Source organism: Colius striatus, chromosome 19 (assembly GCF_028858725.1).
Source record: "Colius striatus isolate bColStr4 chromosome 19, bColStr4.1.hap1, whole genome shotgun sequence".
In the NCBI taxonomy this organism is placed as follows: Eukaryota; Metazoa; Chordata; class Aves; order Coliiformes; family Coliidae; genus Colius; species Colius striatus.
The window spans coordinates 9,554,625-9,570,446 of record NC_084777.1 but is presented as its reverse complement, the minus strand read 5'-3'; the positions used below and the strand labels follow the sequence as shown (position 1 = coordinate 9,570,446).

The window sequence follows — 15,822 nt, the reverse complement described above, 5'->3', positions numbered from 1 at the left end:
CCCCATCCCCTGCCCCATCACACAGTATGGGCCAGGCTGGGAATTCACTGCTGTGTGTCCTTCCCTCCCAGCATTCAAAACAAACAGGAGATGTGAAGACAGCAAAAAAATGTGTGAAGAAGGAAACAAAAAGCTGAAGAGTCTGGAGTGCCCAGAGGCTGAGCTGGGGGCAGCGGGGCTGAGGCTGTAAATAAACAACAGCCCCGCATCCCACTGTGTGGCTTGGGGCTGCCGTCGAGCAGGATGGCACCCAAGCCAAAGGCACAAAAGGGAAGACGAGAGATGAGGCTGCTGCCTGGCAGAGGCTCAAGTACTATGTGGCACCCACATGGGGTTTTGCTGTGCCCGTCCCCACGCCGAGGGCTGGCACTTGGCACTGGCACCTGGAGCAGAGCGCGGTGCCGTCCATCCCAGGGGGACGAGCAGTGGCCAGAACACGTGTGAGCTCACGCCATGGCTGCAGCTCTGAAACCCTGCCATGGGCAAAAGCCAAATGGTAAAAGGTGCCTTTGGCTCTGTTCTCTTACGAAGTGTCAGGGCTCAGCAAGGAGGGGAGATGAGGGGATTCCAGGCCTGTCTCAGAGCCAGGAACCACCCTGCAGCCCTGCACAGAGCCAGGCATCTGCCAGGTTCCACCAGCACCATCAGTGCCTAATTGTCACCGCTGCAGAAACCTCTCTGGGACCATCCAATGCACAGCCTCAGCTCAGTCTGCACCTCCCCACGAAGCTGAGTGCCTTGTAACCCCTCACAGCCATGGGCTGTCATCAGATCCTCCCCAAAACCTTTGCTGCCCAGGGTCATCTAGATGAGAGATGTCAAAGATGTTGTGAAACATCAGGAGATCTTTAAAGAGGGTTGGAAAAGGCTTTCCATGGATTAAGACAGGGCAACTATCTCACTGCAAACAGACTGAAGACGAGAGGGACACCTGCTGAGTCCCAGCCAGAGGAGACTGTGAAGCACCATCCTGCTCTGTCATTAAGGGGAAGCTGGCTGGGTGAGAAAAATCTTTTGACTGTCAGAAGAGGACAGAAATATTTAAAAGACCCCCTTGAAATTAGAAATCACGTTGGTAACAACTGTAAACATCTCAGTAGGGTCAACAAATAAAACCCCCAAGCTGTTTCTGCACAACCCAAACCCAAATTCTTCTGATTACTCTGAGTGGGAAGAAAATCTCTGCACTGCTGAGCTCCCCCACAGCCCCAAGCTCAGTTTCCAGCTCTGCCACTGTTCAACTTCCTCCACAGACACACTAATGGAGATAAAACGGTCCGGGATGACAATCGCAGCCCGGGGCATTCCCTGCCCGAATGAATCAACCCGAACAGCTACTGCTGCTGCCAAAGAAAGGGCTTTGCCCATAACAGCCAAGATATTTCTTTCAGCTCCATCAGTTCCTCATTGACTTTTCCACTTTGTCTTAGTGAGGGTATCACATGGACACTCGTGCATCAGTGACTGCACGAAATGACTTCTACCGAGGAAGTCTGAGGACAGTGCCAGCACTCAGGCAGGGCTGTCAGCTTGCTCTGCAGGGCCAGATCTTCCTCACAGAAGCAAAAAGACCATTTTGATACATTTATCCATCTCCCACAGCCCACCATTCAGACAAACAGACCTTTCCCTACAAGGAGGGGGCTGTACTTTGAGATCCTTGGATGAGGCATGTAGGGGACGTTTTAAACAGCCCTTTTTACTGACTTCCCTAGCCTGGCTCCCTGTGAAGGTCACTTTAATCAGGCAGATGGAGATTCCACCACCTCTGCTGAGCAGCCCAAGGCACCAGTGGCCGTGGAGGTGGGAGCCCACGGGTGCAATGCAGAAGTGGCTGAGACAGCAGCCTGTGTGGGAACGGCACACTGATCTCACTCAGCCTGCAGAACATTCCCTTCTCCTTCCTGACAGACCCAACTTCTTATTTCTGACCATGGAACTGGTATTTGAGGGACTTCCTGGCCGTGGCTGGGGAGTGCTGGCACATGGTGTTTAACTGCCCTGCAACACACACTGGTTTTTCCAGCCAGGTCACTTGTGCCTGTGTGAGGCAGCGAGTCCTGTGGTCCTGCTGCACTTTGGGCAAGGTGTCCCCTCCCAGGGAGAGCTGCTGACTCCGGTAGTGTGAAGGGTTTCAGCAGCACTCCCTGATGCCCAGATTCTGCCTTCACAAGACCCGAGAGCAATGCCCAGGACTTTGCTGGATCCCTCCCCATCACAGCAGTGAGGTGTGATGGACACAGAGCAGGCTGCAATCCACATGTGCAAGCAAAACCTGCTGAATAAACACAATAAACCAAAGGCAGAAGAGGGGATAAACCATGAGGAAACCACTTCTCTTATGCCCACATAAAACATGGAGCAAGAACACATGGACTGAACTGCAAAAGCCAGGGCAGAGAAAAGTCAAAGGGGAGCTGCACACAGATGACACCCACAGAAAAGCAGCCCCAGAGCAGAGCATTGCACAGGGAGGCAGAGATGCCTGATTAATACCTTCACACGTGGGCTGAGGCAGGCACAATGCACTGGGCAGTGTGGATGGGGAATGGGAAGGGCTGCAGCCCTCCATGGTCCTCCCCCAGCCCCCCAACCCATCCATCCCTGTGGGGAGGGACATTGACAAGTCTTCCCACACGTTGGTGGCTGGTGGGAGTGGGGCTGCCAGGGAGCAGGAGTTCTCAGCATCATGGCAAGGAGCACCAGGAGCTCAGCGGGGTGGGCTCTGGGCTGCCTCACTGAAATATTGTCACAGGCAGCTAGGGGCAAAGTGTTCTCTTTTTCCTTTAAAGCAGTTTATCTCCATCCAGGCATCTGGGGTGGTTTTCACACCAACTTCTGATTTTGAAGTTTTTCACCTCACTTCAGAGCTGGTTGGAAACCATGATGGGTTTCCCAGGATTTTGGGGGTTAGAAAGAGTGAAAACCATCGTTCCCAGCCCTGAAACCTGTCTGAAAGACTAGGAATTGAAGTGAATGCCTATTTGAGGGTTTCCCTCTGCAATTTATCTCAGGAAAACTGAGCAAAAGCTGTCCCACAAGCAGGGTTAGGAGGGACCAGGAAGGGGCTGGGGGCTCTTGGCTCATCAGGAACGCTCTCTGCTACTTCAGTCCCAGTTCAGGCTGCCCAGCCCCTCATGAGGGCCTGCTTAGGACCCTGCTTAGCACCTGCAGGGACATTTGCTGGCCCCATTCCCTGACACCCGCAGCCACAGTCCTTTGCTATGGCCCTACAGTCCCACAGGGTCTCCAAAAACCAGTGTAGGCAAGAGATCGAGCAGCTGGGAGACATCTCACTGTGTCTCAGCTGCCCCATCCTTGCAGGGAGACCTCCAGGAAACCCCTTGCACACCAAGAAACAAAATCCCAGCCAGCCCAGAGACACATTGTGGTTGCTGCTGCTTTTTACCCTGTGCAACAAAACCTTTCAGGAGTAGGAACCGTGGTGGGCTCAGAGCCCATCCTCGAGCAGGGGATAACCCCTGCTCCCCTCCCCAGCCCCCAGCAGGCAGGCTCCCTGCCTGGGATAAGGGCAGAAAACAGCTGAAAACAAACAAACAGTTCGAGTTAATGGGGCGGCAGTTATTTTTGGCCTAGAGGGAGTTCACACACTCTGTGTTGTTTTAGTAAATAGCTGTAAATGGAGCTTGTGGTGCGGGGAGTGGGCTGGGAACCGGCTCGCTTCGGGCAGTGGGGAAGAGCCTTGTCTTGTCGCACTGGTGCTAACAGGAAACCAAGTGCCTCACCCACCTTAGCACCTCTCTGTACTCACACTTTTATTGTCGCCACATCCTTCGGCAGCCACATCAGAGAGAAGCCGAAGGGGCTGCGCTGAGGCACAGGCAGCATCTCGCCGTGGGAAGGCAGCTCTGGCGCTTGTCATCCCCGGAGAGGAGCGGCCTCTCCGCAGATGAGAAAGAAGTGACAAGAACAGTGCAAAAGCCACACTGTCATCACTGGCTGTCACCCCGGGACCAGGTGAGGGGCTGTAGGACAAGCTCTGGGTCCAATCTGTTGCACCCTGCGCTGATCAGAGCTCCTGCCCCTTCCACAGCAGCATGTGCCTGGCTGTGCCCGCAGTTGCATCACCCTGGGTCGGCAGCACTCAGAAGGCAGTTTTTGACAGAGAAGCATCCTGCCTGGAGACTGGAGCCTTTGCATGTGCTGAGATGCAAAAATAAACATTCTTTTCATGTTCCTTTCCTTTTTTTGGAAGCCTGATGACACCCTTGTGTGTCGGGGCTAAGGACGGCGGGTGCCTGAGGAGCATTTTAGTGGCTGAAGCGGCCTGACTCCACAGAACAGATGCAAGGCCTTTACACAGGCAGAAAGCACAACCCATCAGGGAAACACACATAAAATCAAGCGACACATCATCTCAGTGAGTGAAGGGTGGTTAGAAACAGCCCCCTTGCACAGCCCCTAATCTCAAAGCAATAACACTGGGAAATAAAAGGCAGCGTGAGCGGCCGCCTGAGCAAAGCAAGGCCGGGGACAGCGGGTGAGGTTTGAGCGGCGGGATCAGGCTCACGCCTCAACTTCTGTCAGGATAAATCAGGCTGCTGGTGACATTTGCCTGGGGAACTGCTCCCCAAGCCCAGGGCTGCAGGGTGAGAGGTTGTGGGGGTAATTGGGGGAGACAGCTCCAGCACGGCCGCATGGCCAGGAGCTGCGGCCATGGCTCCGGGCCCAGCCCCGACTCCCGGCACCCAAGAACACGCTGCTCCAACTGACCCACCCCTGGCTCACAAACTGCCAGCTAGGAAGGAATAAAATACACCCTGAGGACTGTTGGGAAGCCACCAGGTTTAGACAAAAAAGTCAGACAATAAAATCAGTGCCCTTTCAGCAGGGAGAGAGGGAAAGCAACCCACCTCGCCCTGCTGAAAACCCCAGGGCCACTGGGACTTACACTGTCAGAGCGTCTCTTGCACACAACATCCAGATGCCCAAGCTCAGGATACTTCACGCCACAGCTGTTACATTTTGGATCCAGTTTGGTAGGTGAAAGCAAGTAAGTGAATGCTGCTGAGCCAGGCCACTGAAAGCCCTTGGGGAGCCTCACCTCAGAAGCTGATCAGCTGTCCCGCAGCCCCCGGGCTGGCCGTGAGGTGCTGCAGGGTTCAGGCACTGCACAGCACCACATCCCCTCTCTGTACCCCGTGGCATGAGGACAGGCAATGTGGGTCCCTGCTGCAGCACCTGGGGTGAAGGATCCACCGAAGGCCCCAAGGGTCCACCTCCAAGCCCAGCTGGGCACACACACGGTGCAGTCATGGCTGCTCAGTCCCAGCGGGCTCGGGGCTGTGGTCACTCCATCCCTGGGCCTCTGGGCCAAAGCAGCCATTAATTAATTGCTCAGAGTAATAAACAAAGTGACTCCCCAGGAGCTACTGTGTTGTGAGTGGTGCTTGTCAGGCTCCCAGCCCATGGTGGCTGTGTGCTGGGATGTCAGGAAGCCACCCAGCCCCTTGCCCCATACTACAAGGATGGATTGGTTAGAGAGGAAATGTCTCCTGAGCCTGGGACCAGCAGTTAGACTCTGTGTCACCTGAATGAGACCCCAGCCAGGATAAGATCTTGCTGCAATGACCAAATTAAGATGAACACTGATAATACAGGTGCTGGCTAGAAAACAAGCTGTGAACTTGGCACTGCAGAGAGGTGGATGAGGGTTGCAGGGTGCTGGTGCAGCCTCCCTGTGCCAGCTCCTGTGCAGGCTCCCTGGGGCAGGAGTGAGCAGTGCTGGGATAAAAGAGGGCTGGATGTGGCTGCAGGAAGGGAAGAAGGAAGCTGCCATGGTGGAAATGCTGCTCTGCTGAGTGGAGCAGAAGGCAGCACCTGACACCAGCTCAGGAAGCAACCCTGCATTGACAATCACAGCCTAAAAAATCTCTTGCATCCATTTGAAGGTTTCAGGGTGTTTTTGACAGTGGGGGAATGCTTGTAATGGTTGGCTGGGGGATGCTTTTCCTGTCAGTTTTGAATAAGCCCTGGGGAATCTTCCCTCAGAGCATATCTAGGCCCTGAAGAGCATGTCTGGCCCCTGAAGCTGCAGCCAAATTGCAGGGAGAGGATCAGGCACCTGTGTGAGGCTCCTCTGCATTTTGTTAACTACTTAATGAAGCGATTCAGCCTTACAGATGGCTCCCAAACACATACATGCAGAACATGCTCCTTCCCCCTGGGCTCCATGCAGCCACCCCAAGCGTGGCCAAGGCAGGTCCCATCCCCAGCCCTTTGGTGAGCAAATCCCTGTGTGCAGCCGGTGTCAGAGGCCTGTTGGCTGCCAACAGCCTCATCTTGTGCTCAAATGCTCAAGCAATGCCAGCAAAAGGCATTTGCAGCAGCTGGGGCCAAACCTCAGTGTCTATACAGCCCTCCAGAAAGCCTGGCTTGGTGATACCACAGTGGTGGCTCCTGGAGATGTGAGACAAGAGCCACTGGTCCCAGACCAAGGGACTCCATGTGCCTCCCTGGGAGGATCTGCTGCTCCCTGATTGCTGCCCTGAGGAACAGAGGGTCACTTCCACTGCATGATCTCCTCAAACTTCAGTTGTATCTGCAACACAAATCCTAAAAGCACGGTGTTTGTAGGCCCATAAAAGGCTTCCCTGGAGGGAGATAAGAATTGAAGACAACTGGCCTTAATGATGTAGGAGAGATTTATGGGATCACCTTAAAAGGATTTATTGGAGGTTTTTTTTAATGAGCAAATAATTAGTAGATTTATCTGCTTTTAGCTGCCTTGCTGTTTTATGGCCTCAGTGAAATCACTCTCTAAGGTTTTTAATAAAGCCTGATCCTGCCCTTCTTCCTGGGGCCCAGCCCGGTGTCACCTGCCCTGGGCAATGTGAAGCTGGGAGAGACAAATCATACAGAAAAGGAGCAGAAAAGGAGGAACAAGCCCAGGAAAGCAGTTGATGGAAAACAGGGCTCTGAAACATTCGTGTACAACCACGGCAAAGCCCAAAGCCCTGGAGGGGACACACACACGTGACTGATGGAATAGTGAGAGGAGGGGATTTTTCTGACAGTCCCCACCCTCACCACCCAGAAACTGCTACTTTCCCCCCAAAATGATTCAGGCTGCAGCAGAGATGAGTTCTCCTGGGATGGATCATCCTGGCAAAGGGTGGCTGAGAAGCAAATGGTCCCAGAGTTCAGGAGGTCTGTGAGAAGAGGCCAGAGCTGCACATGCTGTGCTGTTAGTGGCTTTTGCTGCTAATTGGGATCTGCACTTATTCCAGTGGAAAAAGGAATCTCTTCCCTACTTTTTTCCCCTGACCAGCCAAAGGTTAGACACCTTTAAAGCCTGTACAACTACTTAAAGCTTTTGACATTGTTGCCCTTAAAAGTTCTGCTGTGCTGCATCTCATTAAGAGGCAGAGCAAACCTGTTGCCAGCACAGGCCTGGCCCAAGGAGCCCCCAGCCCATCCCTTTGCTTCCCCCTGCTGTGAAATCCCCTCTGGCTAAAAAATCCCCAGGCCAAACCTGTGCTGAGATGCTCTGTTGTTCTTACTGGCATATCAGGCAACCCTGAATTTCTTTATCGATGCCCTGGGCTTCTGGAAAGTGGAAGATGTGGCTTCGACAACTGTGTGGCTTAGGGCTTGCTAAGCAAAACCCTGCTTGATAAAATGCTTCCAGACCAGCAGCACCTACACCTTCTCCACTGTATTCCATGGAAAGAAGGCAGAATCATAAACTGTACATGTCTCTAGAAACAAGTAATGCAAACAGGGTGCTGGTGAGGAGAAGCACCCATCGTTTTGACCAGGCTGGTGCAGAAATGAGTTGCTCTGTTTTAATGCTGGTGCTAAATGTGAGATCCCACATTTCAAAACCTCACCTGACGAGTCCTGGCTGTACTGTGGGAATCAGCCTCGCTGGCTCCATGTTTTTATTTGCAGTATTGCAGATAAAAAGCCCAGGGTGCTGTGGGGAGCAGGAAGGAAGACTTTATCTCCCAACCCAAGCCGCTTCTGCTGCAGCTTTCTGTTCACTGGTCCCTGATGCTATGTTGTAGAAGTCAGCAGAGAGGGCTTTGTGCTGCTGCTCTGGGCCTCAACCTCTGTGTAGCCCTTCTGGAAGCACTACTGAGAGTCTCAGAGGGCTGATTGTGACAAAGGATTTAGTTGTCACCAGGAGAAACCCACAGGCACGTCCTCAGGTCCTCCAGAAACATGGCAGATGCCAAGGGCTGCTGGCAGGAGCTCTCTGCCCTGGCCAGCCCCCAGCCTTGTGGGTACCAGACACCAGTTTAGGTGACAGTTGCCTTGAAACAATAGGTTTTGGAACAGCCAGCTCATTGGTAAGGACCATGCCACGTCCCAGGACTATAAATATTGAAATGCCAGATGAAAAGGATGCAGCTGATGAGCAGCAGGCACACATCCCAAAGCCAACTGCAAAAAGAGATGGCTCTGAAATCTGCTGGCACCACCACAGATGTGCAGAGTAGGAGGCTTCATCCACCCTTCCAGACCTTCAGTCCCCTCCACAGCCCTGGAAATGTGGATGCTACTGTTGAATTTCCAGTAAAACTACTACTACTGACTTCCTTCACTTCATCTAATCGCTGCAGCAGGGGCTGGAAATCGATTGTGTTGGACAGTTTAATAGAGAACATATGGGTGCTTTAGTGTCAGAGCCAAGACTCTCACAAATCAGGACCAAAAGTCAGACCCTGAACTCAGACTCTGAGTAAAGCCTTTATGGACCCAGAGCTGCAGCTCTGACTGGTGATGGTCCCTGAACTGCCATTAACCCCGGTCACTGCTACTCGTCATGCTCATTATCTGCCTCAGGGAAGTGTCAGGAGCCTGGGCAGGGGCTCAGGCAGGTCCCTGGCCCCATGAGGGAACCCAAGAGTGAAGCACTGCTGTGGGGCCTATGGGAACACAGGCTTTCAGCTCCTCACCTCCTTTAGCTGCCCAGCAAAGGGGCCCCACCGGTTTCGGCTCCCAGGCGGGGATTCAGCAGGAGGGAGGAGCTGAGCTTAGCTGTGCCTGGATCCACCTCCCAGTCACTCCTCTCACCACCTCACAAGCAGTGGGCAAGAGCAGAGCCCAGCTGCACCCCAAGCTCTCCTGCAGACCCCTTCCAGGCCCCCATCCATCAGCGAGATGCTGTGGCCTGTGGGTGATGGACACACCTCGGCTTGGACCTGAATCTTACCCACAGCGACCGGGATGGAGCAACCGGAGGAAGATGACAAGAAAGTGCCCTGACCCAGGGCGAGGAGAGGAGAAGGATGAAAGGGAGGGATTAGCAGGGAGAAAGCTGAAGGTCGTCCTCAGTGAGAAAGAAATGAGGCAGCAGAGCCGACTCCGGCCCCGGCTCCCAGCAGCGCGGCATCTCCTTTGTGTGTGCCCTGACCCGGGGATGATGAGTGTGGGAACGGGGCCTGGGTGGGTCCCTGTGCTCTGCCACGGCCTCGCACGCTCACAGAGCCGAGGATGGCTCTGGGGGAAGGAAGGCACTGAGAAATGGCTGCCTGATGATGCTCCACAGCATGCTGCTGATGCTCAGCCTGCCTAAAGCCCAGTATGGGGATTTCATCCACATCCCTGTGGCTCTCCAACTGTTAAAGACACAAAGCTCTCCCAAGCATTCCCTTGCCTCCTCCCTCTCTCCCTGGGCTGAGGAGCTGTGGCAGGAGCCAGATCCCACTAATGCACCTCCAACTATTACCCTTGATCCCACTGCCTGGCCCTGCCAAGTGCCTTCTCCATGGGGAGAAGTGCCCATCTCTGCCCCCTGTATCTCCTCCTGGCACGTGTGCCCATGGGCACCACTGCTCCACCAGCAATGTCTGGTTTAGAGGCTCCTGCTGTGCCTCCTCTTGAGCAACCAGACCATGCCAGTGTCCCTGCAGGGCTACAGCACAGACATGGGGACTGCAGCAAAGGGAGTGCAAAGGGTCCCATGCCAGTGTCCCTGAAGGGATACAGCCTACACATTGGGACAGAGGGAGTGCCAAGGGTCCCATGCCAGTGTCCCTGCAGGGATACAGCCCAGACGTGGGGACTGCAGCAGAGGGAGTGCAAAGGGTCTGGCAGGAGCAGCAGCTCCTAGGAAGTGTCAGAAAGGCCAGTCTGTGATTAAGGACTAATTAGGAAATGTCTGTCATGATTATCCTCCTAACAATCCTGCTAAGAAAGGCTCCTTACCTTAGGAAAAAAAAAAGGATGTTGGCTGCAACAGTCCCCAATGGTAACAGCCCACTGTGGGAAACTCCAGCCTTCTGTAAAAACAAATAGTGTTGGCTTGTGCAGGAGCTTTTATTTTTAAATGAGCCAAAGCCAACCAAATGGTTTTTCAGGGAGCTCTGTAACTCCTGGGCTTGTTGTGCCTGGAGGGGCTGGGGGAGGGAGGGGGCTGGCCATGGTGCCCTGCTGGGGGTGGCTGCTGCCTCTGCCCACCTGAATTCCTCTCTCGCTTCAGGTTCCTCCTTATGGTACAGCAACAGCCAGACCCATTGCACATCTTCTATTCAAGCATAAAGCCATGGAAGGAGACTATTGCCATTCCATCAGGTGATCTTATTCAGCTTTCTTGGACTTGATATCAATTGGTGAAACTGAAGGCACGAGCAATGCCAACATGGGATTCAGTGCCCTGGCTGGACAGTTGAGTGTTTAACTCAGTATTGGAATTAAATGGGAACATTGTTTATGAGTTGCTGAAGTATATTCAGAACAGATACAAGGGTTGAGAAGTAAAAAGTCAAATATAGCAGAATTTCCCTAGAAAGACATTCCCAAGCAATACAATGTTGGTCTGTAATGAACAAGTATCATTCAAGTTCAGCTTGTTTAGCCCACATACTCCTCCTCAGGCTTTCCAATAACTCCCATTAACTTCAGGAGCTTGGCTCAAAGGATTAGGAAATAGGTTAGCTAAAGTCTGCAGAATGGAAAGTGCTCAGTAACTGAGCCACTGTTACAGAGACAACCATGGGGATCCTCTTGGGTCAGTGAAAGGGAGATTGCTCCAGTCATATCCACAAGTGTTTTCCAGCTATGAAATCAACCAAATACCACTCTGCTTCTTCCAAGGAATCAGTGAGCACAGATATAGCCAGGCATCTGGAAATCCCAGAAGCTGGTGTTGTGCTGAGTCTAAGTACATTAAGAAACCAATGACCCAGAAAGAAAACGCACCGGTGGCTTCAAAGCGTGTAGAGACAATGGGGTCTGGGACACTGCTGTGTCACCTGCAGCTGTCAGGAGCCTTTGTGGGTTGTGGCTGTGCCCAGGGCACAGGAGCCCTGCCTGGCCCTGCAGTGAGGTCAGGGCTTGGTGCTCAAGGCCGACCCATCAGCACTTGCTGCTCGGCTTCTCCTCCTTCCTCGCCACGCCTGCCTCAGGATGGATGCTGAGCCCACCATTTGCAGGCTCTCAGCAAGGGCTTCTCCAGCTCAGTAACTGCACAGCTAAAAGTAGTCACAGTAAAACCACAGAGCAGTGGGGATGGAGAACAGGCCAGCCTTCCCCCTTTCTCAAGACCCCTGATGTTGTGTTACACCGGCGGCTCCACAGAAAGCACCTTCCCCACAGCAAGATGTACAAGTGTCGGCAGCCAGAGCACGAGCCCTGCTGGCACAGCCACCAGCCCGGCCCTGCCGCGGCTCACCGGCCCCAGCACCCCCAGCTGAGCCCACGGCCCTGGGTGCCAGCCGGGCACTGCTGAGCCATGGCTCCCAGCTGCCTTCAGGGAGCTGAGACGATGCTGACTCGGAAACCGTGAGCTCTCTGTTTACTTCATTTCATAGATGGTGACTAAGCCCATCATTCAAAGAGCTGCTGCTGATGAAAACAAGTGGAATGACCAGGAAGGACATTAAAAATAGCCCTCGTGTGGCACTGTGTCAAGCACTCATGTTTAGATTTGAATTGTATCTTTTTATTCCAAGTTTCTTTGATGAACTATTTTCCCATGCTGAATGCACTTGGAACGCTCCCTCCATCCCGGCATTCCCGACGGGCGAGCCAGGCTGCCAAGCTCCTGGGCCAGGGCCGCGCTCCCTCCGCTGCGTCACTCTCACTCCCACATCCACACCTTTGGGAGCTGCAAGTCGTGAATCCCCACGCCCCAGCCAGCAAGGTGCCGCTGCAGGCAGAGGCACCATCTCGGGCACGGTATGGGAAGGAGACGGAGGCTGTGGCAGGCAGCGCGGGGCCGGACCCACACCTCTGCACGGCTCCTGTGCTGCACGGCACCAGGGAAGGATTCCAGCGGGGACATCTTCTGGCCACGAGACTCAGTGATCTTGGCTGGAAGTGGATGTTTCACCGTCTCATTGGCTTTCTTGTGTGGAGGCAAACTCAGCAGAGGGCTGGGGAGTCCATGTGGGCCGTGTCCCGCAGGCTGGTGATGCCCACGGCCGGGCCGGGCGCCGCGGCTCTGCACCCGCTCGCCACAGGGCAATGGGGTGATTGGTCTCGCCCAGAGCAGACGGCTGCTGAGGCTACAGCACATCCTGCCCCAGATGGCACCGGGGTGCCAGAGGACAGTCCCCACGCTGTGCCCAGGCCACCGAGAGCCACTGGCCGCCGGGCCTGAGCGCCCGCCACGGACTTCCCTGCCATCCCCAAGGTCTGCGTTCCCCGGAACAACCTGAAACAAAACGACAGCCCCATTTCAGCATCTTTTCTCTTTTTAAGGAGATGCAAGTCTGGATTCCATTTCTCTTTTGCCTTTCTCGCCTCAAGCAATCCCCAGCCTTTGGGATTTATTTCCTTTTGGTTTCTTTTCCCTTTCTTCCCCTTTCAGGCACCTTACTGCAGGCCCAGGTTCCAAGAGCACCCTGGTGAGGTCTCATGGTGCACGGTCACTGAGCTGCAAAAACAGGAAGCACGCCTCCGTCCCCAGGCTCCCACCACTCAGTTATCGCCCGCAGGGGAAACACAAACAGCAGCAGCCTCTCTGCTCAGGGCATGCAGTAAAATCCCACTTGTTAAAAACTGTTAAAAGAAATCCAAGGGTGGAGGCAATCCTGAAAACAGCATTTACAAGGAAAATGTTTGGGTGCCTTCTGCAGAGGCCCAGGGATGCCCATGGAGTGGATGAGCTGTGAGCGTGGTGCAGCCCGTCTGCCGTGTGCCTCTGCTGAGGGTGAAGATGCTCAGCTGCAGCAGGAGCATCAGGAGCATCAGCTGCAGGAGGATGCAGTGGCCACGTGCACTAAAAGTAACTGACATTGTCTCTGCCATAGCAGGCAGGGCAGTGGTGACCAGCCACTCCTAGGAAGAAGATTTTATGGAGCAGAAACTGAACAATTAGGAATCTGCCTTCCCAAAGCAGTGTGGAAAGTCCATACTCATACATTATCTTTAAGAGCTTCCTGCAGCAGTCCTGTGTCCCTGCTGCCTGTGGCAGCCTAGGCAGCCTGTGGGTGCTCATCCAGCAGCCACAAGCAGCCACTTCCAGCCCAGCATTTCCACGGGTGCTTCTGCCCATGAAACTGGCCTGGACTGAGGTGGTCTTTGTCCACATGTGAGCCCCTCATATTTTGCTTTGCAGTGGGGATGGATGAATAACTCCTCATCCATCACTCCTACAGGCAGTGGTGAGAAATGCGTGTCCTGCTCCACCTTGGACATTTGCTTTAGGGTGCCAGGAGGGACCTTGTCTCCCTGCGGGCTGCAGAGGGGCCTGAACCATCCACTCTCCTAGAGACATTATCACCAGGGATGGCTGATGAGCAGCCACCCGACCTCCAGCACAGCTCTCCTGGGCACATCACTGCTCTCCTGGGCACATCACTGCTCCCTGCTCTGTATTACACACCTACTGCCACCCACCAATGTTCCCCAAACAGGTCTGGGCATGGGCTGCTTTCACCAAGTCCAGCCTGCCCGTCCTTCCATCCGAGAGGCACTTTGGTGTGATGGAGTGATGGCCCTTGGGGCCCTGGAGAAAGACTCTCCCTTTAAGGAGAAAGGCAAAGCGCTTTGTGCACGGATCTGTGCTTATTTTGTCATGGGACACATTACCCTGAACCCAAAAGAGGAAGGAAAGCTGGGGAGGGAGCTTTTGCGTTCTGGTGGGAACTGTGTTTGAGCTAACTTTGTTTCCCTTGGGGAAAGGCACCAAAATAACAGAGGAAGGGGGGTGTAGTGGGGGGGGGATGAAGCTAAAAAGGCGAAGTAATTTGCCTGGGAAAAAGCGTGCTCCCAACAGCCCTGGTGAGCACGGCCGTCCCGCCCCGCCCCCGCCGCAGCGCCACCAGTGAGCTGAGCGCCCTGGGGATGGGCCCTGCAGGATGAGCCCCGCGGCCATGGAGCAACCCCCTGCGGGTCTGAGGGGCTGTGGGCACCATCCACCCCGTTTGGGGCTTGCCCAAGGCAGAGGGGAGAGAAGGCACTGGGGATGTGGATTCAGAGAGGTGAGCCCCACGGCCAGGCTGGCACAGCAGCCTGCCATCCCATCAGCTGGCTTCTGCTCCAGCCTGCCCTGCCTGCATCTCACTGAATGCTTTCTGCTGCAGTGCTTGGGATGGGGGGTTGAAGACAAGTCAGGTAGGTCCCCCCACAGCATCCCTCACGTGGGGAGGGGGATCCCCACCACCATCTCAATGGTCTTTGCCTTCCGCGACAGAGCATCCTCTGGAGCTGCTGGTGCAGGTACATCACACAGGCAGTACTGTTGGGCTGTTCCAAAGTGGAAAGCTCTGCAGACCAGCAGACTACATGGTCAAGATCATGCAGCTAACAGCTTTTTTCACCATAGTGGTACTTTCCTCAGGCAACATGAGCTACGAGCCTGTGTGTGCCCAGCTCACCTGTGCCTGGTGTTCCCATGTAAACCACAGATTTCCCATCTCTACCTTTTATCTTGAACCCAGCCAGGAGTGGGTGAAATACCACATCAGTTTCCCTGGCAAAACCTGCAGAGCCATGCCTGGGATGGTAAAGCACCCCCAGTACCTGCCCTGGCATCGGGACCTCGGTGGATGGCACCCCTGGGGGTAGCAATGCAATCCCTCACCCTGAGCACTGTGGTGAAGAGGAGCTGATGGTGAGACCTGTCTGGAGGCTGAACTGCCACAGCTTCACGTGAGAACAGAGCTGCCCCTTATCTCAGGGTGTGCAGCCTCCTCTGTGGGCAAGTGAAAAGGGCCTTGATCTGCTCCAAATTCACCTCCTCCAAAAGCCACAATGACTAATCCCCTATCAGCAAAGCCTCTCCCAGGCACTGACCATTCTCCTCCCAGCTCTGGCACAGGACTAGGCACAAAGGACCACAGGTCACCCATGGCCCAGGAGCTTCTCTGCCTCCCATACCCAGACAAACCTACTGCTCCAGTTGAAGCACAGCCACATGCCCCTGCTCCCATCACACTGTGCCACTTCAGCCCCTGTGTGGGGAACAACCCTCCTGCCCGCAAGGCCTCTGCCTGTCGTGGCGATGGAGCTTGCCAACACAGTGGCACAGGATCATAGCACCATTGAGTGGTTTTGGTTGGAGAGACCTCAAAGCTCATCTGGTTCCAACCCCCTGCCATAGGCAGGGACACCTTCCACCAGTCCAGGTTGTTACCAGCCCCATCCAACCTGCCCTTTAACACTTCCAGGGATGGGGCAGCCACAGCCTCTCTGGGCAGCCTGTGCCAAGGTTTCAGCACCCTCACAGGGAAGAACATCTTCCTGACATCTCATCCACACCTGCTCTCTAGAGGAGCCTGCTCACACCCTCTGGGTTTTTATACACTCCCCACAGACACTCAAACTCACGAAGCTGGAAGGGAGGAGAGGTGGGACCAGTCTCCTGAGGAAGCTGTTGCACACGAGTCCATTGCCTCACACCATTGT

General features: G+C 54.5%; 1 protein-coding gene across 7 annotated transcripts in view; it reads right to left on the bottom strand.

Moving 5' to 3' along the window:
* Positions 1 to 15,822, bottom strand: part of EXD3 (exonuclease 3'-5' domain containing 3) — a 261,724-nt gene that overhangs the window by 39,063 nt on the left and 206,839 nt on the right. For 6 of the 7 annotated variants that reach the window (XM_062011571.1, XM_062011570.1, XM_062011573.1 and 3 more), the window contains one exon: positions 11,843 to 12,625. The exons of the other annotated variant lie outside the window; for it this stretch is intronic. In XM_062011571.1, coding sequence (XP_061867555.1) covers positions 12,050 to 12,625 — 576 coding nt within the window. In that variant the 3' untranslated portion in view covers positions 11,843 to 12,049. Of the gene's footprint in view, positions 1 to 11,842; positions 12,626 to 15,822 lie in introns of those variants that run through there. 7 annotated transcript variants of the gene reach the window in all.